Source organism: Pararge aegeria, chromosome 21, assembly GCF_905163445.1.
Source record: "Pararge aegeria chromosome 21, ilParAegt1.1, whole genome shotgun sequence".
Lineage (NCBI taxonomy): Eukaryota > Metazoa > Arthropoda > Insecta > Lepidoptera > Nymphalidae > Pararge > Pararge aegeria.
In genome coordinates this window covers 11025184-11051158 of record NC_053200.1, presented here as the reverse complement: position 1 = coordinate 11051158, position 25975 = coordinate 11025184, and the positions used below count along the sequence as shown (strand labels likewise).

At 36.5% G+C, this 25975-nt stretch overlaps 1 protein-coding gene across 1 annotated transcript in view; it reads right to left on the bottom strand.

Annotated features, from left to right (window-relative positions):
* LOC120633030 (transcription factor HNF-4 homolog) overlaps nucleotides 1-20300 on the bottom strand; it is a 63896-nt gene extending 43596 nt beyond the window's left edge. Inside the window, exon 1 of the mRNA XM_039903064.1 lies at nucleotides 19867-20300. Within this exon, the coding sequence (XP_039758998.1) occupies nucleotides 19867-19963 (97 nt within the window). The 5' untranslated portion in view covers nucleotides 19964-20300. The remainder of the gene's footprint in view (nucleotides 1-19866) is intronic.
* Between the last annotated feature and the right edge of the window lie 5675 nt (nucleotides 20301-25975).

Here is a 25975-nt window from a genome sequence, read left to right as displayed (position 1 = left end):
TTTCTGTACATTTAATATATTTTGAAAATTTTGATCGGGGGATGGGGATCGATTATAAAAATCGATACTGAGTCCACAGACTACAGATTTTTATTTCATTTGTCTGTCCTCCTGTCTGTCTGTCTGTCCGGGAATCATGCGAAAACTGCAGAAAGGATTTAAATAAAATTTGGTATAGTGGTAGCTAATATTCCGGGTCAACATATAGGATACCTTTTATCCCGATAAACAATAAGTTTCCTCCGGGAAACGGGATGAAAAATGTTATCAATTTTACTTCATAGCTTCGTTAAATTCAAACCGATTTTAATCATTCTTTTTTTATTTGAAAGCGAATACAAACATGCTGCAATCTGATAAATATTGTTGGCGATAAGGGATATAACTCTTCACAAATTACAGCAAGTAGCAAGGCAAATGTGACAACGATCGAATGCATGCGTACCATACTACTTAATATTATAAATGCGAAAGTTTGTGAGGATGGATATATATACCACGTAAAATAATAGTAGGTACATAGCTAGCCACGATGATTATGATGTTAGCATCAGATCTATTCTCTTCTCGATTCACTCATACACAGACGAAGTCGCGAGGGTCCGCTAGTACTAGATATAATAGGACGCTACATATCTATAAGCTAATAATTTTCGGGTACTAGAAATTATTGACAAGAATTTTGGTAATCATTCATGCGCCATAATAAGGGATTTTTACAAAGGAAAACAACCTCAAGTGACATTCTTAACACCTGCTTAGCACTTTGCGAGAAGGTGCCTACATGGCCCGCTGAGTTCAAGTTGGGTTTTCCATGAAAAGGCTTGTCAGGTTTTTATTGTCATAATACCAGTTAAAGGGCTGGAAATAAACCAAGGATAGAGGATAGAGCCGGGGTAAAGCGAGGGGGGTGCCAGGTCGGGTAACCACGTGTGCCTGGACGCAAGTACTTACAAAAAAAATATTTTTAGTAGACTGATCTTATTTCTTTAAATTAATATGTAATTGCTCAGTACGCGTAGAATATTATCGCCTTCTTAAATACCGACACTAAAACCATATATACCGAACATGTATTAACATAAAAAAACGTATAATACAAAAATTACCTACCTACTGCAAGAAAATATTCATAAGAAACTTACATATATTATTTTTTACGATCAAACGTTCCAGGTCGGTTCACCGACGGGCTTGGTACCTACCTAAAATGCTATGGCACCTTCCAGTACGGTTAGCATGGGTATTTTTTACTTAATTTGAAACATTCGGATGCACAAGTCAACTTACATTTAATGTCTCGCCGAACTGGACAACGAATTTGATGGCGAGTCCAAATAATATGGGTAGTGTAACAATAAAAGGGGGTAAACTTGGCAACATTGAAGATAAGTTTGGTGGCACGTATGAGGGGACATAATCGGGGGATAAAATTTTTGTCTCTTGCTTTAAGCTAGCTGTGCTGGTATAGCTTACCGTGACAGGCCATGATAATATTGAAAAATGTAACTGGGTATCTAGGTATAACGGCTGCAACGTGATAGATGAAAAGGCATTCTGTGCCTTGTGCAAGTGTCCAATTCGGTTGGGAACCCTAGAAATTATGTCCAATAAACCAGAATTCAAAGATTTAAAACTACTCAAATAAAATACACCTACTCGTATAAGTGCATTGTATGCTGACTTGTCTGACCGTGAGTTTTTCAATGGCGCAAAAAATGTGTAGGTATCTACTGTATACCTACTTATGAATTATTACAAAAACCACGGAATTGTTACTTTATAATTATCTAATTTTGTATGTGGGTTCGGCCTCGTATACTGTCGGCTGTATCCTTACTTTTCTAAGTATTAAAGATGCAAAAGTCATACCGTGAAAGAAGAATTACAAACCTCCCACGTTTGGGCACAGGCCTTCTTTCTCATAGTCCTCGGAGTTTGTTATTGGCGGCCCGCACACAGTCAAAATATTTTGGACTTCATGCCAAAATATTGACAATATTTTCTAAGAATACCTTCATCGAATATTTAAAAATAAATGCAATTTTATTTACAATATGCAGAATATTGTCAATAAGACGTGCGTGTGCGCAGCGTTAAGAGCATAGATCAATTTCGCTGCTCCAGCGCGGGTTGGCGATTAATAATTATTATTACATGTAAGTGATAATAACCAAAACCGAAGGCGGGGGCCTAACCCTGGCTGTTAATGAGTTTTTTTTTTTAAACTCGATAAAAATTCTTCGTGATAAAAATGCTAACAAACGAGGGGGACTCTCTAAATCATTATGTCATAGCATCACCCTTAGAATCCGAATAAATGAGAACTAAGTTTTATCGATATAGGTATGTAGCTTAATTTTTTCCTGAGATAGCAGCGCCAGCACTGATAGTGATGTAATTTATGTAAACGTTATAGATGACAAGATATCGAAGGATGACGATGCAGTTTATAATCGAAGTTGGTAGATATTGGATAGAAGCAATACTTTGCGGAAATCCATGATATATTATGAAAATTAAGCTTAATTTGCTATATACTCCGCGAAAAGCGGGAGAATCTGTATGGTGTAATTTATAATTTCTTCAGTATACCTACTCCAATCTTCGGCAAAATCCCTCTACGCATGTTTCGCTCCGAAACCAGAAATTGGTAGCTTTTTTCCGTACCCGAAGAGTGCCATTGAAAAACTATTACGAAGTCTCCACCGTCCGTTTGTCTGTCATCCTCATTTGCAACCCGTTACGCGCGCACTTCCAGATCGTACTAGGTCCGTCTGTCTGTCATCGTACTATATCTCATGACCCGTATACGTAATAATTTCAACTCTTTTACAGAATGTGTGTTTTCAAAAAAAAAAAAAAAATGGAGGATATATTTTCTGTTTACCTGTGCTACCCAATAGGTACATAAAACGTGTTTTTGGTGTTTTTGATTTTTGACGGAGCATGGTTATTAACTTATCATGCAACTTGTGTATAGAAAATTAGATCTAAATTTTATACCTTGTTTCTAGCTATTGTAGCAATTTGATTCAAAATCAAGAACAAGATGAGCTGTGTTTTTTGTCTCAACGCCATTGATTAGGATCCATTAGAATAATTTCCACTTATTGAAGGTTATTGGTACAAAACCAATATTTTTATGTCTGGTTTTTGTATACATCAAAAATCAAGGCTAGCGATTACTTTCAGCGACGTCATCCTCAGTTTATTACAGGTCAACTGCTAAGCTCAAGTCTCATGCGACAGAAAGATATATGCCATAGCTTGTTGCAAGGTTCGTATTCGTATTTTAATTTACTTTTCATCACAGTTGCTCGTAACATGCACCTTATTACATCGATATAAGGCTCACGCTTTTACCTCACGTGCCTAATACGGAATACCTCTTCGACTGTAAATTCAATGTAACCAAAGTTGATGCATAAACTACTATTATATATAACCCACTGTTTTTTTACTTACAATAGGTACTTTACACTAAAAAGCAATTAAAATATTAAGATTGTCTTAAAAGTCTTAAGTAAGAAAAATTAACATGTATTTCTTTTTTTTTTTGAAAAGTGTCTATTGCTTAATAGACTGGGAACGACATCTAGAGCGCAGGTTAGGTATAGGAGACACAATATAAGTATACTAAGAAGCGGTCTTAGTATAGTCGTCATCCTTGATTCGTTGTAATGACTCTATTTACGTGGTTCTTAAATACAATACCACATTTTGATAAACATGTTTTCAAAGAATAATCTTTAAAAATTCAAAATTCATTTATTTCAAGTAGGCCTAATATAAGCACTTTTGAAACGTCAAGTCATGTTTACAAATTAATAGTCCAAAAACAAAAACAAAAACATTTCAGTGGAGGTCTTTTAGGTAACATATTTGAAATGGGCACGCAAAGACATTTTAAAAATAATTGCGAAGTTAGAAAACATCTCTCTTTTGCTTCTTTCATACAAATTGAGGATGTTATTTGTTATATATTTATATAGATATTTATGTTATATATTTTATTTGTATTTATATGTAATATATTTATATATATATATATATATATATATATATATATATTATTTGTATTTATATATTTGTATAATTTTTAAATCTTATTCATTGCACCACCTACCTCTTTTCTATGTTTTTTCCTTTTACGCCATTGGTTGCCTGGAAGAAATCGCTATGTAGCGATAAGGCCACCAAATTGTACTCTCTTGATATGTATTTATATCTTTGTAACTACTTTTTTTTTTCTTTGGTGTACAATAAAAGTGTATTCATTCATTCATTCATTCATTCTTTCCCTTATGACACACTACATCTGCAAAACTTGCCTTCTCCTTTCACTCATTTCAATTAGCGGTCATCTCACTATCTACCCTTTTTACACACAATCCTCTCCATTGATCTCTTCTTTGACCTCTCTCCTAGAATATCGCTTGCGGATTGCCAAGTGATAAATTGCTCTGCAAATAACACTTTTAATGCTCTGTTTCATACAGATATCATTCCTAAGTTTGATAAACCGAATATTTAAATTTTATGTTACACTTATAAAACGCATGTAGATGTTTGGGAAACCAACCAACAGCTATTTCTTTAAGAATTTAAGGAAAAGATTATTTAAAAAAAAAAACAAGTAGGATAATATTTATTTCGGTACGATTTTAGCAAGAAAAAATAATCCGGGTAATTAAATATAATGTGCGAAAATCGTGCGAAAGAGTTTTCTTTTATAAATCTATACTTTAATAGCGCGGGATATCCCTATTCTATTTTTTTTACATCAAATTCGGTTTGCAAGCAATTGCAGCGAGCCTTATTGAGATGCAAGATATCCACAGCTGTAGTTGGCATAGGTTAAGAAGTCACTGGCAACATCAGCGCATGCCTGCATCCGTCAAACGTTATTAATAAACCACGCCTACCACACTGAATTTTCCACTGATCTATTACAATATTTATATAATAATGCCGATTCTGTTGTACCAAATCTCATAACAGTAAATACTGATGCCGTTCTTTTTACGCTGTATATGCTGAAAAGGGACGTAACTAATTTTAAACATATAAATTTTATGACATGTCAATTGTTTTACACAAATCTCAAAGTAGTTTACTTTGAGATTTGTGTAAAACAAAATCATCACCGGTTATTTGTAGACTGAGTGCAGTAGCGTGCATACGGTTTTTAGCTATACGATTGATGAATTTCTTAAAGACAAGGCTGCTTGGAAGCAGGCTCAGCTCTCAGCGAGCAAACGAGCAAGTGGGTCACCTGATGTTAAGTGATCACCGCCGCCCATAAACATCTGCAGCACCAGAGGAGTCAGCGATGCGTTGCCGGATTTTAAGGAATTTGTTTATCCGCCCCCTGAATAACCATAAATCAGATGGGCGATTGTTCCATAATTTGCAAAAACCAAATTATGGAACAATCTCATCAACAGGATCATTTCTAAATGATCCTGGTATTTCGAATAGTAAAGTATTCATCTCTCACAAGATAGTGAATTTAAATGATTATAAACAGTAAAATAATGTTGAAAAAGAGCAATCTGCTAAGTTTCTTGGCGGCTCTTCTCGGTGGAATCTGCCTTCCGAACCTGTGGTAGAGTCACTACAAACAGACTGATTTCACGTTTCAAAAGTGTTTATTAACTGGGCCTACTTGAAATAAATGAATTTTGAATTTTAACCATAAAATTGATAAATTCTCCTTCTATCCACGTTGTATGGATCTTTTAGGGTGGGCAGTGCATTTGTGCGTATATGAAGTGCACGGCACTGACTGACTTTAACTAACGGCTTTTTTTAAAGGTGTTGCCAGCGATGATGGTTCGCCGGAATCTTCTATCCACTTATTTATTTGCAATATTATTAATTGAGACAAGGCAGATGACTGCTAATGGTAAACCATTGCCAGTAAAATCAGCAAGACTTCGAAGGGCGTGCCTGTACTTTATTGACGGTCGATTGGGTAGCGAACTTTCCGAGTCAAAGGCCGTAGGTTCCATTCCCACAACTGAAACATGTTTGTGTGATGAACTTGAATGTTTTTCAGTATCTGGGTATAAGTTATTATAAGTATTTATTATTATTATTACTCTTTATTTGTGCACCGCACTAAGAATTATACAAGAAATAAAAAGAAACATAAAAATAGAAGTAGAATACAAAAGGCGGCCTTATCGCTTAGTAGCGATCTCTGGCAGGCAACCTAAGAATTCGGAAAAAAAGAGGTGAGGAGAGGAGAAGGTGGTGCAAGATATAAAATAAATACTTATGAATAACGAAATACTAATAAAATTCAAAATTCAAATTCAAAATTCAAATTCAAAATTCAAATTCAAAATTCAAAATTCATTTATTTCAAGTAGGTCTAATATAAGCACTTTTGAAACGTCAAGTCTGTCTGTTTGTAGTGATTCTACCACCGGTTCGGAAGGCAGATTCTACCGAGAAGAAGCCGGCAAGAAAATCAGCAGTTGCTCTTTTCCAACATCAACAATTTACATTTTGCATTTTAACATTCATTTTTCTATCTTGTGAGAGCTGAAAGCGGAGCCGGATGCTTCCATGTACATAAACTAATATACACAAATGCAACAAATATAAATTTATGTACATTATTTATTTTAAAATATTCATCAGTCATCTTAGTACCCATAACACAATTATTATTCACAATCATAACACAATTATTTATACATAATATATCGTCGGAGTATATTTATTTATTTATTTATATAGATAAATATACTACGACAATACACACATCGCCATCTAGCCCCAAAGTAAGCGTAGCTTGTGTTATGGGTACTAAGATAGCTGTTGAATATTTTTATAAATATAATACACATAAACACTTATAATATACAGATAAACACCCAGACACTGAAAAACAATCATGTTCATCACACAAACATTTTCCAGTTGTGGGAATCGAACCCACCGCCAAGGACTCAGAAAGCAGGGTCGCTGCCCACTGCGCCAGCCGGCCGTCAATATTTATATTACACCGGCAAAGCTCCCTGAAGGGATACGTACGAGATTACGTATCTCTATGGAGGGTAGAGGTAAGGAGGATCATCTGTGTATATGAAAAAGTGTCGTCAAAATGTATTAAATTAGGATGGCGCCACATTTGCATCAAGGTAACTCTTAAAAGAAGCGCCAAATATAAATATTGTTAGAGTAGGCTTGAAAAATAAACAAGGAAGTAAGGTTATATTTACCACAATATTTTGTACAACGTCAGTTGTTGAAATTCTCAGTAATTAACTACTTACTTTAGTCGATAATGACATTAAATTTTTTCACTCGGCATACTTCAATTCATCTACGATTGCTACATTCATACCATACCCTGTGCATCCACCAGCGCCATTGTGGAGGATTTTTGAACTGTTATTTAGCGCATACAACTGGACACTTTTTCAACTTTTCTCCCATATAAGATGATTCTCCTTACCTCTATCCTCCATACGTATCTCGCGACAGCAATGCGACAGGCGTAAATCTTGCTGCTTGCTTGACTGCTGTCAAACGTCACCTTTCCATACAATAAATAAACAAAAGTGACGTTTGACAGCAGTGATTGCAAGATTGCTAAAAATTTTGCAAGATTGCTAGATAGAACGACCACTGCAATACTGCTTGGCGACAGAAATAAGCATGGCTGGAGTACTTGTCCGGACGTCACAATAGCGCTATCGCTACGGAACTCTGATGAGCCGTGTGGTGACGGCAGATCAGAATACAGTTGTCACCAGCCCTCTTCATCCCGCGGATGTCGAAGTGACTAAAATAATATAATGGAGTGCCCGTCATCATCATCATCACATCAACCCAATACCGGCCCACTACAGAGCACGGGTCTCTTCCCACAGTGAGAAGGGGTTGAGGCCGTAGTCCACCCAGGCCCAGCGCGGATTGGTGGACTTCACAAACCTTTGAGAACACACACATTATGTAGATCTCTCAGGCATGCAGGTTTCCTCACGATGTTTTCCTTTACCGTTACGGAGTGCCCGTACTCAATTATATTCCTTTAGTCACCACTCCCATCTAATGCGATCACACCCATTGGACTTTAGTCCACCGGTGAACTATTATAGGCTATTGATGAAAACTGTAACACAGCTAAACTAAACGTCGTTATCATTATAGTTATAAGTTTCAGGCGAAGGTTATCTATCAGTTATCTCGTAAGATATTCTAACATTTATAATATACTTGAGGTTTTTTATTCATACTCTTCATTTGCACTCCACAACAATAAAAAGAAGTTCAGCTCAGTTCACTTTCATCCCCTCTTTCAAAGTAACTGAGCTGAATTTCACGATAAAAAGTCTCCTGTGTCAAAGCCAAAAACTCGTGGACGACAGTTAATCGTGCCGATCCGTGTAACCGAATTACGAAGTACTGTTGAAGGGTGCATTAGGATATTTCATAAGGAATCACCCTCTAAAAATAGGAAATCAAAACAAGTATATTTATTTGAAATAAATAATAAATATACTGCGACAATACACACATCGCCATCTAGTCCCAAAGTAAGCGTAGCTTGTGTTATGGGTACTAAGATAACTGAAGAATAATTTTTATGAATAATATATATAAATACTTAAAATATATAGATAAACACCCAGACACTGAAAACATTCATGTTCATCACACAAATATTTTCCAGTTGTGGGAATCGAACCCACGGCCTTGGACTAAGAAAGCAGGGTCTCTGCGCCAATCGGCCATCAATGTGATGTTACAGCTGTATTTGATTTCTTAGAGTAAAAACTAAGGCAGTTGTTTATTCAAAAACTATTAACGTTTCGATTGAATAGAAAAGTCTTAGAGACAGTAAATAATATACCTCTAAAGAATGTAAAGTAACATTTCAGTTTTCATTTACACGTTGTATATTTGTATATGTTTACCTTGAGTTACTCGTATATATACGAGCCACGACTATATAAGAATGAGGTCGTAAAATTTATTTCATATCGCTTAGTAACTAGGATGTCTCTATCCGGGCAAAAAAAAAACTATTTTATGTTAGTAAAATATTAGCATTTTCTTTATTTAAATCTCAATTGTTCATCCTCTTCCCATTTTATGATCGTGATTTTGTGACGTACAATATACATTTGGATTTTTTTTATTTAAAACCAAAATTTATATGGTGAACAACGTGTGTCGGGTCAGCTAGTATTATAATACTTATCTTTTAACATACATTACAGCACACCAACAACGTGAACCTCTACAGGTTAATATACTTACACGGAGTTTACATAATACATTCAGGTTTTAACCTTTATTGTTTCGTGGCTGTGACGTATGGTAAGTATTTTAATTGCATTTAGAACGACTCCATTTTGTATGCGTACTTAGTTCTTTTCATGCTGATTACACTTATATTAACATTAGTAGCCTAATGTTTGTCTGGCAGAAATTTCTGGACGGAAGACAGAGCTTCGACCCACCACGCTGGTCTATTGCGGATTGGCGGGCCCGCGGACTCTTAGTCACAGATCTAGGTGATCTGTTGTTCAAGTGCGTTTTTTTTTATTTTAATATAAAAAAAAAAAACTGCGGATAAAATCTAAGACGGTAGCGCGCTAAGCTATTAGGAGTGTGCCAGTTATGTTAAACCTATACACCGAGTTTCTAGGCCACATCGTACTGGAACGTTAAATAGCTTGGCGGCAAGTTTTTGACGCTAGGTTGGTAACTGGCGACAGCTGAAACCTTCAACCAGTACAGACCAGAGAAAATGGAGAAATTATAAATTTCTAATTGTCCCCTATCTGGAATCAAACCCGGCACTGTCCACTTATAAGACCCACTGTTCACCACTGCGCTAGAGAGGTCACCGCTGATCTCAAGGTCGGGGGCGCCATTTCCAGGTTGAACGTTATCGTTAGCGCACAATTCCGAGACTTTCTTGAATTTTCCTGAGAACTATATGTATTTTTAAATCCTACAGAATGCTTAAAAACTGTTGGATATATGCAGGCGTTACTTTCCGATATAACTCGGACACCGAAGCATCCTCAAGAGATGTAAACTGTGTTTTCGACGTAAAGGAAGTAGGTATATTAAACACAAGGTACATATACTGTAGGTATGTTTTTGGTGCGAGGTGTCAAAACAAAACAACCTTCATTTCAGGAAGGTTATGTTTAAATTTTTACAAAAAGCAAATTACAGGTCGAAACTGGCGTTTATTTTTAATGTGTAGGTATGCATTTTAGATCCAAGAGTGGCATTTAATGAATATGAGAAAATTTGATTCACTGCCAATGATAACGTAATTTAGATGCAGAAGTTGTTATATAGGCTGTATAATTAACATATTAAGCAGTAAATCATTTGCGATTATTTTTAAATTCACGTAGGTACTCCGTACTCGTAACACGTGAATTTAAAATAATCGCATTTACTAACAAAGTGGGGAAGTCAGACTTTTGGCCACGTCTCGATGCAAGGGGTTTAAATATAAGTACGAAAACAGAATTACCAACTTTTCCACTTTTTTTTTCGTAATAGGTACTTAAATAAAACTTGAAATAAGGTTTTGAAATATATTTATTGTTATCGATAAATAGACATGAATCCTATTTGAGACTAATCCAATTATGGGTTATGGGTTAAGTATAAATGCCATACCGGTAAGCCCGTTACCATTGCATCATCACCCAGGTGCTTTTGGACCAGGCTAACTTGTATAGTGGAATAAAAAATATAAATAGCTTGGAGAACCGATGCAAGTTGGGGTCCAAAGGTGTTGGAATGTCGACCACGAATCGACAAACGCGGCGTTGGTAGACCTCCTACGATGTGGGCAGATAACATACGAGTGGCAAGAAGCCGCTGGATCCCGGCACAAGACCGTGGTATTTGTAACTCTCTGCAAAACGCCAAGTGACGCAGTGGACGTCCGACGATTGGTTGACATGATAAAAAAAGATGAAGGTATTTGTATTCGAATAGCCCTTATTACCTGTATCAGATATGGGCGTTATGTTGCCATAAGTATTCATGTAATTTAGGGCCGTATTAATAACCCTAAATCAAGCAAAGAAGATGTTTTCAAGTTCGGACTTAGTCATAAATTATTTTATAGATTGTTCTTGGCCACTGGCGTGTCAAAGAGTATTTACATTATGGAGCAAAAGTTAAAACATTGTGTTCATATTTTCATTGCTATCAAAATTTAAAAGATATATTTATTACGCAAGCCCGGCTTTTCGGCTTCTATGGTAGTACCGCCACTGTGAGACTTATACGTACCAAACGTTAACGTTGACGGTGAAGGAAAACATCGTGAGGTAACCAGCATGCCTAAAAGTTTTCCATAAAGTATCCAAAGGCGTGTGAAGTCTACCAATCCGCGATTTGGTAAGTACGGCATTTATTCTTACATTCTGAGAGGAAACCCGTGCCTGCAGTGGTCCTATAGTGGTTATCAAACTCGCACCCTTGGTAACGGAGGCTGATTTCATAACCACTAGGCTATCACCGCTTAAGAAGACGAAACCTAGAGCGTAACAGATTTTATGACCTTACTATCAGGAATATTAAACACCCCTAATCGGTTCCTACGCGACATCGTATCGTAACGCTAAATCGCTCAGCGACACGTCTTTGTCGCTAGGGTGGTAACTAGCAACGGCTGAAGACTTCTTACCAGACCGAAACTAACTTAACTTATTACATCCATCCCGCAGATTAGATTAATTAATCTCTCACAAAGACTCTACGTGATTGACTGAGGTCTCCACGCAAGGTTTTACAAAGGTAGTCCGACAGAACAAACAATTAATTTGTATAGATTTATCGGTGGTGGTTAGTCACGACGAATCACCAAGTTTCCCAAGGGATCCCCCTGTACAGGTCTGTTACGAAACGCCGCGCCGGTAATTTTGTTATTGTGCGTGCCATACGAGTGCTACAGTGTGCCTATTGCACGCAGTGGTTCTGCGATTAAACAGTTAAGGAGCTCACGCTTTTTGTCGATATAATGTCTATTAGTCCATAGCTCGGCAAAGGCAGAGGCCTTAACAATAATTCCCGCTCTCGGAGGGAGAGTCTTTCATTGGAGGAGTCCATCAATTCACATTGCACCAGCGTGGTGGACTATGGCCTTAACCCTTTTCATTGTGGAAGGAGGCAATGCGCCGGTAACGGGTTCATATTTTGATGATGATGAATAAATAAATAAACAATAAATATACTACGACAATACACACATCGCCATCTAGCCCTATAATAATGCGAAGCTTTTGTTATGGGTACTAATGTAGCAAATGAATATTTATATTAATATTAAATACTTATAATATATAGATAAACACCCAGACACTGAAAAACTTCCATGTTCATAACACAAACATTTTTCAGTTGTGAAAATCGAACCCACGGCCTTGGGCTCAGAAAGCAGGGTTGCTGCCCACTGCGCCAACCGGCAGGAGGAGGGATTTATTGCTATATTTCTCCATACTGACATAAAAAGTGCTGTCTGAAGCACATGAGTGGGCAAGGGTTGGGACCCGAGGTCAGTATCTACTGAGAATTTCTAGACAGAAAACCCACCGGTTTTGGTGCGATCGAAACACATACGAGTATATCTATCACCTCCGAGATTTCATGTTTTGTGAGATAGACGTTTTGACTACTTATACTCGATTCGCTCGCGATTACTTAAATTGTTAATTGATTCCCATCCTCACTTAGTGGAATAAATGAAATTTTTAGCAAATTAAATTCTTAATATTCTATTAAACTTTGGAGAGAAAAATGATCTTATAAAATCCATTCCGACAAAAAAGTTACCACTTTGTCAACAATCACAATTCTTTGGACTTGTATATACAAGTAATATTCGCATTTCCGGTTTCTCAACGTGAAAACTCGCCAAACCTGTAAAAGTTGTGAATAGGCCACAACAGTAAAATATAAGCCTACAATTTGAAGGTAAAAAAACTGTTGCACCTACAATTTATTGTTGCCTCCAACGTGTGGTCATTTAAAAATGTAAATGTGTTATTAAGAGACAGCATCGAATTCTGAAAATATCATTAAATTTAACAGGTGCAGTTGTACTGACACTTTTAAGTTGTTTATTCTCGTCTAAAAATCGGATGTGGTTCTTAAGCTAAAACTAAACTCCCGATAACTTCTTACTTAAATGTCCGAATAGAATTAATTAAGAATGTTTTGCTGCTATTTAACTACCCTTCATTATAAAACGATTTATTTGAATAATAATGAATACTGCGATATATAGATGAGATAGATACGCGCAGAAACATCGCTGGATTGGGTTCTGATATGCATTCCATCTGCTAGTCGGCGCGCGGGTCCCCCGGGAAAGGGCACAATATAGAACAGTTCTGTTTCTTTATGCTGTTCTGCTTCCGGATGCGTAAAAAAAAGGATCATAACTGGAAGGGATTCGTATCTCACGCGCCTTGCTAATTAGATCAATATCAGACTAATTTTGCGTGTTACGCCATATCAAATATCACTCGTAAGTCATATGTATTCACATTACATTCAAGTACTTAATAGTTATATGAGTATTGACTTATGAACCTCCCTTTAGGTTGTATTGAAACCTGCCCAGTCGTTTTCGGATGTGTGGGAAAGCGATCCTTTGTCCCAGCCACCGCGTTGGACGTTGGAAAACCGCGCACCGTGAGGTTTTAGTAGATAGAAGTCCAACGTAACCATCGGGCCTCCTCAAACCATGGAGGTATCGAGGAGGATTTCCCCAAGAATTAAAATCTTTTCCTTCTCGTAGTGTTAGTGAAGTATGCGAGTAAATTTCCACTTTTTCGCTTCGCTTTAGAATAGCTATTTCAATAACAATGTTGACAAAGCTAGTCTACCGTACTCCGAGTCTACTATAGCATAATCTGTGCCTAATCATTGAGGATACGAACTCTTTAGCATTACAATGTGAGCATAGATAAAAAATAATTGCAAATTATTATGCTAATTATAGCTATCGGAATATGTTTAGACGAATTACCGTTAGTAATTAGTTATGAGTTATGTATGACACATTAATATCGTGATAACAGAGCTGTGTAGCGCGCATTGACCCGGATTTGAAACCACTTGTAGGTTACTTATTTATTATTCATTAATACAATAATGAAGCGCTTTGCACATTTTATTCTATCATCTACTTTTTTTTTTTTAATGAATTCTAAATATTTAGTTAGGTATCTAATACATAGCACAAAAAGAAGAATGTGTTTGGGTGTTTGTCTTAAAATAATAAATACCCTATGGCAAAACTTAACCTCTAAAATAATTAAAATACAACAAACTTTTATAAAACTATTTAACTCTCATAAAATATGTGTATGCTAGGGTACGACTTAAATCTTTTATGGCCTTACTCGGCAGCTTCTAATTTTTACCTACGATTTAACATAGGTAACTAGGTAACATTTCAAAATGTGCTTAGTTTAAGTTCACTAATCAAATCATTGAATGTAGAATTTTATGTAGGTAATAGACAAATACTTACTCTAATATTTTTTCCGCTGAATGAACTAAACTGTGATAGGATACCGCAGCAACACTAGGTCGCTCGAACTGAACGGCTGATTAGCGCAGTGGGCAGCGACCCTGCTTTCGTTCAATTCCCACAACTGGATAATTTTTCTTTGATAAACATGAATGTTTTCAGTGTCTGGATGTTTATCTGTATTTTATAAGTATATATGTATATTATTCATAAAAATTATTCATCAGTTATCTTAGTGCTCATAAGTCATAACACAAGCTACGCTTGCTTTGGGGCTAGATGGCGATGTATGTATTGTCGTAGTATATTTATTATTATAAAGAAGGTTTCTTAATGCACACAAGTTTTCTTTAATATTACCTACTTAGGTACTTGATGAAATTTCATATTAAGTAATTATTTTTTACCAAAAAAAATATATCACTATTTTCGTATAGAAGACAACTGCAATGTGACGATCGCAATGCTCTGTGATTAGATAACACTATTTTACTCATACTATTTTTATTTTTTTATACTAGATAGACTTGCGCTTGACAACTATCGTGCCTGATGTAAAGCAATGTTGCGTGCTTGCCTAGAAAATGCCTATACACCCTTGCCTTGAAGGCATTCAAGTTGTACGTATCAGGAAACACCGAAGCCAGAAGAAAATAGCTTAAATATAAGATTTAAGCGAGAGATCTATAAATTCAGCATATAAAAACAACGATGGTGGATAATCGCAACAGTAGTAATCCAAGCACTTTCAGTTTTTATCATGTACCTACTAATTTAATCACCACGCCCGTTTATTTGTTATCATCCGATTTGGGTTTCTGATTATCTTGATAACAAATTGGCCTTAAGCTCAGCTCTATCAAAAAAATTTTAACATACACACCTACATATTTCAATAACTTACTTATCTTATGTACTTAGTTTCCTAAGTACCTACCTAGTTTTATAAATTCTTAAGTAATACGTTGCTAATACATATTCGCAGTATATCTCTTGGATAACTAATTTGGCGTCAGCAGTGCCTTTTTTATGCGCTAAGTTATTAAGGCTCATTTATTAAGAAAGTTGTTGGACTATAAATCATCATAGAAATTGGGCACAAAGGATTCTGTACATTAGAGAAAAGTACAGAAATCTTTTGTGGGGATGGGTATATGCATTTATAACATGATACCGAAGGAAATAATATCAGAACTACCTTTACCTAAGTTTAAACAATATATTAAACATTTAACCAAACGTGGATACTACACGATTGATGAAAGGACGTTGTTAAACTATAAAATGACGTTGAAAAAGAGCAATCTGCTGAGTTTCTTGCCGGCTCTTATCGGTAGAATCTGCCTTCCGAACCGGTGGTAGAGTCACTACTAACAGACTGACTTGAAGTTTCAAAAGTGCTTATAAACTAGGTTTACTTTAAATAAATGAATTATGAAGTTTTGATGTCGTAACAAACGTATTTTTATACGCTTACATTGCAAACAGTGACAAAACCTTACGAAATAGATTAAATTATTGTGCTACGCAAATGTATTATTAATCATACCAAATTGCCCACATAAGTATCAACAATGCACCTGTGCGAAGCCGGAGCGGGTCGCTAGTTTGAGATAAAAAGTTGACTGTCAACAATCGGGCACCAATGCCACTACTCCATTGCTTACGCGTTTCCATCAGAAGGAACTAGCTATTTGTTTACCTTTTATCTAGTTTTTAATAAAAATGTATAACATTATTATTCGTGTTTATTTAGCTCGCGATCCGCTATAATTTATCTCAATGCACCATTGAGGCGTCAGGCAAGAAGCCAAGATTTAAAGATTGACTCGGCGCAGCGTATGGTTACGACTGTTTTGGTTGTCATGAGGTGGTCATGACCCCTTCGACCTCCTTTTATTGAGGTAGTAAATTAAAATTTGTATGCTTCACTCTTTCATTGTAAATATCGTTCAGGTAATTAAAAAAATAATTTGAACTCTTAAGATACTAAGATACTAATTACTTTTACTCAGCGTACAGTGAAGAATATTTTGGTTGTCAGATGTGGTCATGACCCCCTTCCACCTCCTTTTATTAAGGTTGTAAATTAAAGTTTGTATACTACACTCTTTCATTGTAAATATCGTCCGTTGTAACACTTAAAGATACTAATTATTTTTACTCTGCTTTAGTTAAGACTGTTTTAGTTGTCAGGGTATCGTCATGACCCCTTCGACCTCCTTTTACTGAGGTAGTAAATTAAAGTGGATATACTTCCCTCCTTCATTGTAAATATCGTGCAGGTATTAAAATACGGAATTGTATCTCATAAAGATAATAATTATTTTATAACGCCTGTTTTATCGCGGATTTATGGTTGGTTACGTTGCTTTTGGTTGCAGAAACTTTGAAAGACTAAAGCGCAAAAATAAGAAATACACAAAACAAAACAACACAAAACTCTTTTTTCATATTTGCATAAAGCCTACAATGCCTGTCAACTCGCAAGCAACTGTTTTCCGAACTGAGGGCAATATGGAAGGCTTAATAAAAGCATGCATAATATCGTGACGATTAAAAAATAAGGCCTATTTTAAATCAGCAAGTCGGATTGCATGCACTGATACTACTAGCACTTTATAAGCTGATTCCACCGAGTTTTATTTATTGATTCACTATCGGTTCGGAAGGAAATTGTGTCGAGAGGTATCCAATAAGAACCTCAGGTAAGAAAATACTCACGTTTTCTATAAAAATCAACATTTTACAATCTTACTTTAATCACAGTCGATTGTCACCATGCCTTTTTGTAGGGCAGGCTTAGGTTAAATAAGCATTAGAATGCAAGCCCTTTCATTGTTTAGAAGTTTACAAAATCGAAGGCATGAATTTTTATGGAAAAGAGATATTAATCTATGTTCGAAGCCTAAGACTTCCCAGTTTCCTTTAATGAAAGGAAGGAATTTTATTTATCTTTCATAATATGAGAGTAATTAATAAATTAATTAAATTAAAAACGGTAAAGGGGGTTATGTTATTTGTTTATGTAAGACGTTCAAACTATACGAATAATAAAATTACAAGGTTGTTTTTCTTTGTTTGTTTGAACGTTTTATCTTCGAAATTGACAGTCAGTTTTGAATTTGATAGCCCAATTCTCTAGGTAGGTTATAATAGGAGTCACGTTGCGACACATAGGCCAAACGAGCAACTCACGGGCGATGTGACGCGGTGGGTCGTAGAATGAATGTTTGACTATAAGTGGCTTATAAATATTTGATTTGGTAACTAGCGGTCTGTTTCTATGTGCTGATTAAACAGATAAGTACATTTGATGCAATAAAAATATCTATCTTGTTTTTATCAGAAAAACAATGCCACAACACTAATGTAATTATTTGTCCTGCTATTTAAGTGAGATTGTTATAATGTTATGTATCTTCTACAATGGTGCTAATTCAGTACTACACAAATCTTTAGAACATAACTGAACATAACTGACAAACTGTTCTAAAAATACCACATACATTTTATTATCCAACATAAGTTACCGACGATGTTACGAAGAATATTTTTTACTTTGATAGTACTTAATAATTGGCCTATTGGATTTTTCTTTGGTCGTAAGAAAGTAAGTGTTATTAGCCGATGTTAAGTTCGTTTTTGAGAATCACTCAGGCGCAGCGGTGAGCGCTTTGGTATTGTATATAGTGGAAGGTCCCAGGATCGATCCCTGGCATCCTTTCTCTGGCTTCGGCGAATTCAAGCGAATTACCATTCCAGTACAATGTCGCGTAGAAACAGATTATGGATGATATTGATATCATCATCAAAATTCAAAAATTCAAAATTCATTTATTTCTAGTAGGCCTAATATAAGAACTTTTGAAACGTCAAGTATGTCTGTTTTGTAGTGACTCTACCACCGGTTCGGAAAGCAGATTCTACCGAGAAGAATCCGGCAAGAAACTCAGCAGTTGCTATTTTCCAACATCTTTTTACAATTTAACAATCTTTCTTCTATCTTTTGTGAGATGAAAGCGGACCGGCTTCTTTCCAGGCAACTTTGTTATTAAGAAATTCATCAATAGTACAGTAACCTCGATATTAAATGTGTTTTTATACATTCTTTAAACTTATGTAATGGTAAATCTAATATTACTTTCGGTAGCATGTTATAAAAGCATAGACTCAGCCGAACATGTTTTATGTACTTTCCTAAGACGATATGCTGATATCACTAACTTATGACTGAAGGCTATAGTCCACTGCTGAATTAAAGGCCTCTCCCAACGCGGTGAAGGGTTTGCCCACAATCACCATGCTGGGCAGACGGATTGGTAATCGCAGTAGATGGTAGTAGATGTACAGAGAACGCTTCTGCCCTTTCTCCGTTATATTCCCTTAGTCGCCTCGTACGACACCCGAGGGAATAGGAATTGTGGTGACATTTATTCTGATCTGCCATCACCACATGGATGATATACTTACCCTTTATAATAGGTCAAGTCAAGACTGTATGTTTTATAAGACTCTATCATCGACTCGATGTTCATATTCTAGTGATAAGAGCCGGCAAGAAGCGCAGATGATAGTCCATATACCTCATAATATGAGAGGGGAAGTGTGTGCCCAGAAATGGGACGTTAAGGCTTGTGATAACGCTAATAACCTTGTGCGTTCGACCTGTACTAATTTTATGGGCGACCGGACTTCAAAAGGCGAAGTCAGAATCGGGCGCAACAATATCTATACAAAGTACTTACGTAAATCAAATACAATCTAAGACTGCAGTCTAACATAACATTTCAAAGAAACTATTGGGCCAAATTATTTATCTATAAATACATTTTCTTTCTCCTATTATAACACATATAGAATTCGTTTGGGTCACAAGTTTGCAACGAATTTACAACCAAAGAAATTAGAGGTGACTTAAGAAAAAAGATATTTTCCTGACTTATTAGAAAGTTGTTGAAAAAAACCATGTATTCTGTCAAACAAGATATGCATATACCAACATACATTTCTACTTATTTTTTGCAACCGCCGCTTTTGTACCGCTAAAAAGTTGCCTCAATTCGAAGCCTCTCAGAAAAAAGCGTCCAGAGCCTTCTTAATTACTGATGATTATGGCAATTAATTCATTCAAATGGAATTATAATAATCACCAATTATTATATTGCGCAGTAAGGCCATCAGCACTTTTATAGTGTATCTCTGCTCAATGCCCAAAGACACAAGTAGACTCGTAAGGTTTAAAACAATACAGAGAAAACATGAAAATCTTTTCGAACTCTCTTCAAATAAAAGGCACTGCAATCCAATCAACTTACCAAGTATTTGCAGAAAACTATCTTCGAGCCTCATGGTGGAGGAGAGGAGGTAATCTGTCCCCTCCAGCTCACTAGGCACCATCAGATCGCTCCTCATTTTAACACCTTAACACACTTAACTTACAGTCCAATTCACAAAAACATATATATCTAGCTGTATCTCAAAACGTTACCATGTTTATTTTTCGGTAATCACACAGACACATGTCGCTGTAAATCAACATATTATTTCACAACAAATTTAGGCGGCGCTATCTAAGTTTTCTTATTATATTTTTCACATAAAGCATGCGCCGCTTCCGCTTCTCTTACACATCGTAGGTAGCACTTGTTGAGTCCGGTTTGGCGTGCCGTATAATTATGCGAGGACGTAAACAAGCCGACACAGCCAGTTACGCAGCCGATTAACGTGTATTCGGCATGATAACGTAGATTGCGCGTTGCGGTGAGACTCGCGAGTCGAGACTACACGGCCCTACGCGACGCGTTTCGACTGCTCTGCTAAGGCGAGCCACACTTCAACTACGATCGTGCCGAACTTACTGCAGCACTGATAGCATGGACAGGATATACTTTTCTCCCCGAGGAAAAGATAAAATTTGATCTTCTACCCAAAGCTTTATCGAATCTGTGAGCATAGGCGCGCGTACAAGTGGAAATAATGTCCAAATAATATAGGTTTAGTAACTATAAACACACGTCGATTTTATCCCTTGTAACGGCACATAACTTGGGGATATAATTTTTATCTCCTACCTATGCTAGCTGTACACGCCTGTACTGGACTTTTTGACCAGGCAATTTGAGATACACTGTAACAATACGATTATGTGCAAGTAATAAATCTTTTTTCTATGTCTCGACTCTTCTTATAAGGCAGGCTAAACTCCGACTACTATCGTGCTGAACTACTTGCAAGGGCGTGTACTGCACTTTTTGACCAGGGTATACGAGATACACTGTAATAAAATAAAATGCAATACTATTATTTTCTTCGTATGGACTGTTCCGATAAGGTAGGCCACACTTCGACAACCATCGTGCTGTGCTACTTAAAGTGGTTCGTACGTAGGATATAAAAGTAACGAAATGTTAAATTTCCCATTCCTATGATAAGGCTGGCTACAGGTTAACGAAAATTATAGTTAATAGCATTAACGGTGATTGAATGCCTTGTAGGTTAGCATTTAACATGTGCAACTCGTCTACGAGTTCGATTCCTGGATCAGGCGGAAAATTGTTAGGAACACAGTCTCCTCTGCTAAAGCAGTCTACATACTGAATATTGCGGAGCTACTAAAAGTGGCACGCACAGGGTAATCCATGACCATCTAACATGACACTACGATCCTTAGGAGCAAACCAAGCGAAGTAATAAGCCGAGCGACGAGGTAGGTCGGGTGTTTTTTTTTTATTAACTATAGGCCAGCGCTTGACGACAATCATGCCCGTTAGAAAGCAATAATGCAGTCTAGGTCTGAGCACGCTTTCCTAGAAAAATCGAATAAAAAAAAAGTGTTATGTAGAATAGCGTTTGAAAGTTGTATGCTCGAAGTACGAAGTCGCAGAGAACTGGTAATGTACCTACTACTTACCTATCTATAAGCAATTCAGGCGACTAGCGTAATGCTCAAGCCACAGTCGCAAACGTATAATTAGCCTAAGCACTGACAGCTCCTCGCGTGCAGTCAGCTGATTCGTTCACTATAAATAATACGGAATTATTTGAATGCAGTTAACTGCACGTAACATTCGGACACGGTTACCGTTCAGTCGTTTGATGAAAGACGATACCACGAGGTTGTTGGCTATATTTGACGATTAACCTAAATTACTCCTAACCCGCAATAAACACCAATAAAAAAATCCTAGTTAATACTGTGACCACCATTTTACTATAACGACATATAGCTTTCTCGACATACCAATTGTGCTCAAGGGCGAAGTAAGAAGAGCAAGCCAAGTATACCCTGTATAAAGGTCCTAAATAATGCCGCGCGCGTTTTAGTCCATCTCGGCATTTACCACGAGATCAAAGGCGTCGAACTAGTCGTTATTCTATATATGGTTTTATTAAAGATAGTAAGACTTTGGTCTAAGTAAATTTACAATAATAAGTTGTGGACTTCTTGGACGAACAGTCCTATTGCATTGATAGGCCGATTGGCGCAGTTTGCAGCGATCCTGCTTTCTGAGCCCCAGGCCGTGGGTTCGATTCCCACTACTGGAAAATGTCTGTGTGATGAGCATGTATATTTTTCAGTGTCTGGGTGTTTATATGTATCTATATTTTAAGTATTTATGTATGTTATTCATAAAAATATTCATCAGTTGTCCTAATACCCATAACACAAGTTACGCTTACTTTGGGGCTAGATGGCGATGTGTGTATTGTCCTAGTATATTTATTTATTTATTTATTCAGTAATGGTACCTAAAACCATACAAGTTGAAAAGCCGGGTTTGATTTACAATATCTCTGTAATTATACCGACGGTAATGTAAGTATGAATTATTTTATGAATTGTATTTTGTAATGCAGATCATAAAATAATTCAAACTTGATAGCAGTTAGAAAATAAACAATTATGTTTTAACTTTGACTCAATAGCAGTGCCTAAATTTTTCAAGTAGGGTTTTTTTGCCTTTGATAAACTAGCTTTGTGCACTGTACGATTGGCACTTTGTTGCTAAAGTAACAAGTTCAGGTCACATTTGGAGCCCCGTAGCTTTAGGTTAATATAGCATTTTTTTGCACGGAGTTGTATAAATTGGCATAATTAAAGTTAAGATACATAGTCGAGTGCAGATGGCTATAATTTATAATATAAATCGATAATTTTTCGACCTGACAGCGCCCTCTAATAAGTACAGATAAGAAGGCTAGAAAATACAACAAAACCGTACCGGCAAGCGATTTAACGTACGATGCCATACGTTAAATCGATACATAGAAACAGATAAGATTTCGCAAACAGGCCTTTTAAAAAATAGTCAATGCTGGCATTTTCTTATAGGGTTGCCAGATGGAAAGTAGTAATAGGTACGTGATTTACTGCTTGATCTTATTTTTGAAAGGTTTCGTTTGATGCTCGAAATTCGCGCCTAAAAATTCATTTTATCTCCGGACCACCTAGCCACAGAATAAAAAAAGTGTGGGCCGTCACGAGACGCCGCACCTGGCGAATGAGAAACATTGGAATAGTTTTATGGAAGTTATATGTATAAAAGTTGACTGTTTATTAAATTTTATTAAAAACTGTAGCGGTGTCCACATTACCAAACTAGATGGCGCCACAAAGATCCTGCATCGCGCTAACGAAGTTATCAAATAAATTGACCATATATACAACTTCGGAGGAAGATCTTCCTCGCTCGATCATAGAATGAGCTTCACTGCACACATTCGCAAGGCCCGCAACAAGGCTGCGTATGTGATGGGTCGTCTCTATCCGATGATTTGTCGCAAAAGCAAATTATCCCTCCGTCACAAGGTAACCTTGTATAGAACGTGCATACGTCCCATTATGACATACGCCAGCGTCGTATTCGCCCATCGCCCTCACAGCTCCTACAGGAGCTTTCAAGTCCTGCAGAACAAGTTTATGCGTATGACCACGGACAGTCCGTGGTTCATGCGCAACGTAGATCTCCACCGAGACCTCGATCTTCCCACCATAGCCCAGTACATGAAATCATTATCAAAGACCTACATTGAAAATGCAGTCCGACACCCCAACCCCCTAGTGGTCGAGGCGTCCACATATACCCCCGTCCCCGACGTCGAGCCAAAGCGGCGACGTCGGAAGCATGTCCTTGACGACCCTGACGATAAAATAACTCCCGAAAACGTGTCCCAACAACACACACACACGCAAAGAAAATACAGCGTCTTCGCCGGCGAAGACGAGGGCCCCGATTTCTGACGTCATCCGGACGCCATCGCCACGCCAACTATATCAGGTTTACCCTCGCCTACAGATGTTTCTCATGAAAAACGAAATTTGAACAGCTAATCCACAAAAGGAATTTAAGCAAATTGTAAAATATTTCATTTAACAAGCGCTTCCAAAATGAGATACAAACATCAAGAAACATTGAATGAATGACTGAATATACTTACTTTTGTTGCACACACAAAGAACATAAAAAAAAGAAATTTTAAAACATTATGAAATTAATGAAGATTTTGACAGAGAAAAAAAAATAAGTTATTCTTTCGGACGATATGGTTATCCGCTTTACCTACACGATTAAAAAAAATGTTCTTGACAAAAACATATCATCTAAGGTAAACTTGCAGTGAATATGTCAAAATTAGGTACTTATTTTATGAACCGACAAACTTTTAAGGGATATCGGGCTAATATAACTGCTTTATACTTCTAACAAGTTAGCTCGCTATCGGCTTTGACTGCATCATCACTTTGGTGCAATAACTATCCCCAAATGACAAAATAATGCGGACCATATTTCGAGGGATACCACTGACGTGTTCTTGGCTGGTCGTTGAACCTCCATAAAAAATTTGTCAGGCACCCCTGCATGTGCAGCTCTCTATCAGATTAGAAATACTAAGAACGTGTGTGTAAATAAGATTAGATAATGACATATCCTTCATATATTATATAAATAGTAGATACAATCAATAGTGTTTGATCTAATCCATCTATTCAAAAGGTAAAATGTAAATGTAATTTACCTTTTCATCAGTACCTACTATGCAAATAAAAATAAGTGAAAGGAGAATAAAGTAATAAAAGTTATTAGAGGAACGAATTCTATATGTATCGGTTCAGAATGACAAAATATAATACCAATATGTGCAACTGTTTTAATATTTTAGGTCCTGCGCGGGTGCAACCAATCAGAATACACGTCGGTTTAACCGAGTCCCGTGATTGGTCGTACGCAGGATGAAAACACACTATCGGCAACATAATTAAATGGCTTGGTTTGGCCTTCGCAGTGTTTTTTTTAACATTGTCGTGCATAGAATTTAAAACACACACACTGAACCCTCATTCAGCCATTATTGCATGCAGTGTATTGCGTCCAAAAACAGTAAAAACGCGGAATGTTGCTAGCTCAAAACCTTTTTCAATCTTCCCCATTTTATGGTAAATGTTTAGAACATTATAGGTAAAATAATTACTGTCAACTGTAGAATTGTGACTAACCGCCTGTTCGAGAAACAGTACTAAAGAGGAGTGGTTTTTATGGTTCAATATTAGTCTTGTACTGTATGTTTTTAATTATTTATCAAGTCAGTTTTGATAAATTCTGGTTAATAGGTGAAACAAAAATAAATATTGAAACATGTAAGAATGCGGCTCAAAATTTGGGCGCGCTTAGATAAAAAGTTAAAAATAATTCATTTTATCGAAATATCTTGTCGCCCCCTATCCATTACATAGCGAATTATTATGATTAATTACATCGATTATTCCGATGTTCGTTATCTTTATTAGATTTAGGTATAATATACTTACAAAGAGATAAAAAGTTAGAAACCAACTTATATATAAAAGTTAGGGTAAGTACCAATACATACACATCACAGAATTAAGAAAATGCGCAACTCATTCAGCCATTATTGAATTCAGTGCATTGTGTCCAAAAACAGTGAAAACGCCCCGCGCACATCTCCCTTTAAATCCGCGCGGCTAGCTGATAAACATTTCCTATTTTATGGTAATCGTTAAAAACCCTAAAGGTTAAACAATAACTGTAAACTGCTGAATGGAATGAAATGACTAAGACAGCAGGAGAAACTGTATGGTGTATTTTATGATTTCTTCAATCCGTATACTCCACACCAAACATATCCTCAGCAATATACCCTCAACGCACGTTTCGCTCCGAAACCGGAGCATCTTCAGCGGATGTTAACTTGATTGTTATATGTATATATATATATTTTTTTTTTATTGTTATATATTAACAATTATTTATTGTAAACTCGCAGGGGGCAGTAGGCAGAACAACATTCTAGCTTAGATTTTAAGCAGTAAAATAATTTTACGATAATGAAACAAAATGATTACATAGTAGTCACAGTTTATTGAAATATAGAAATATAATATAAAAAAATTATCTAAAAATTTCA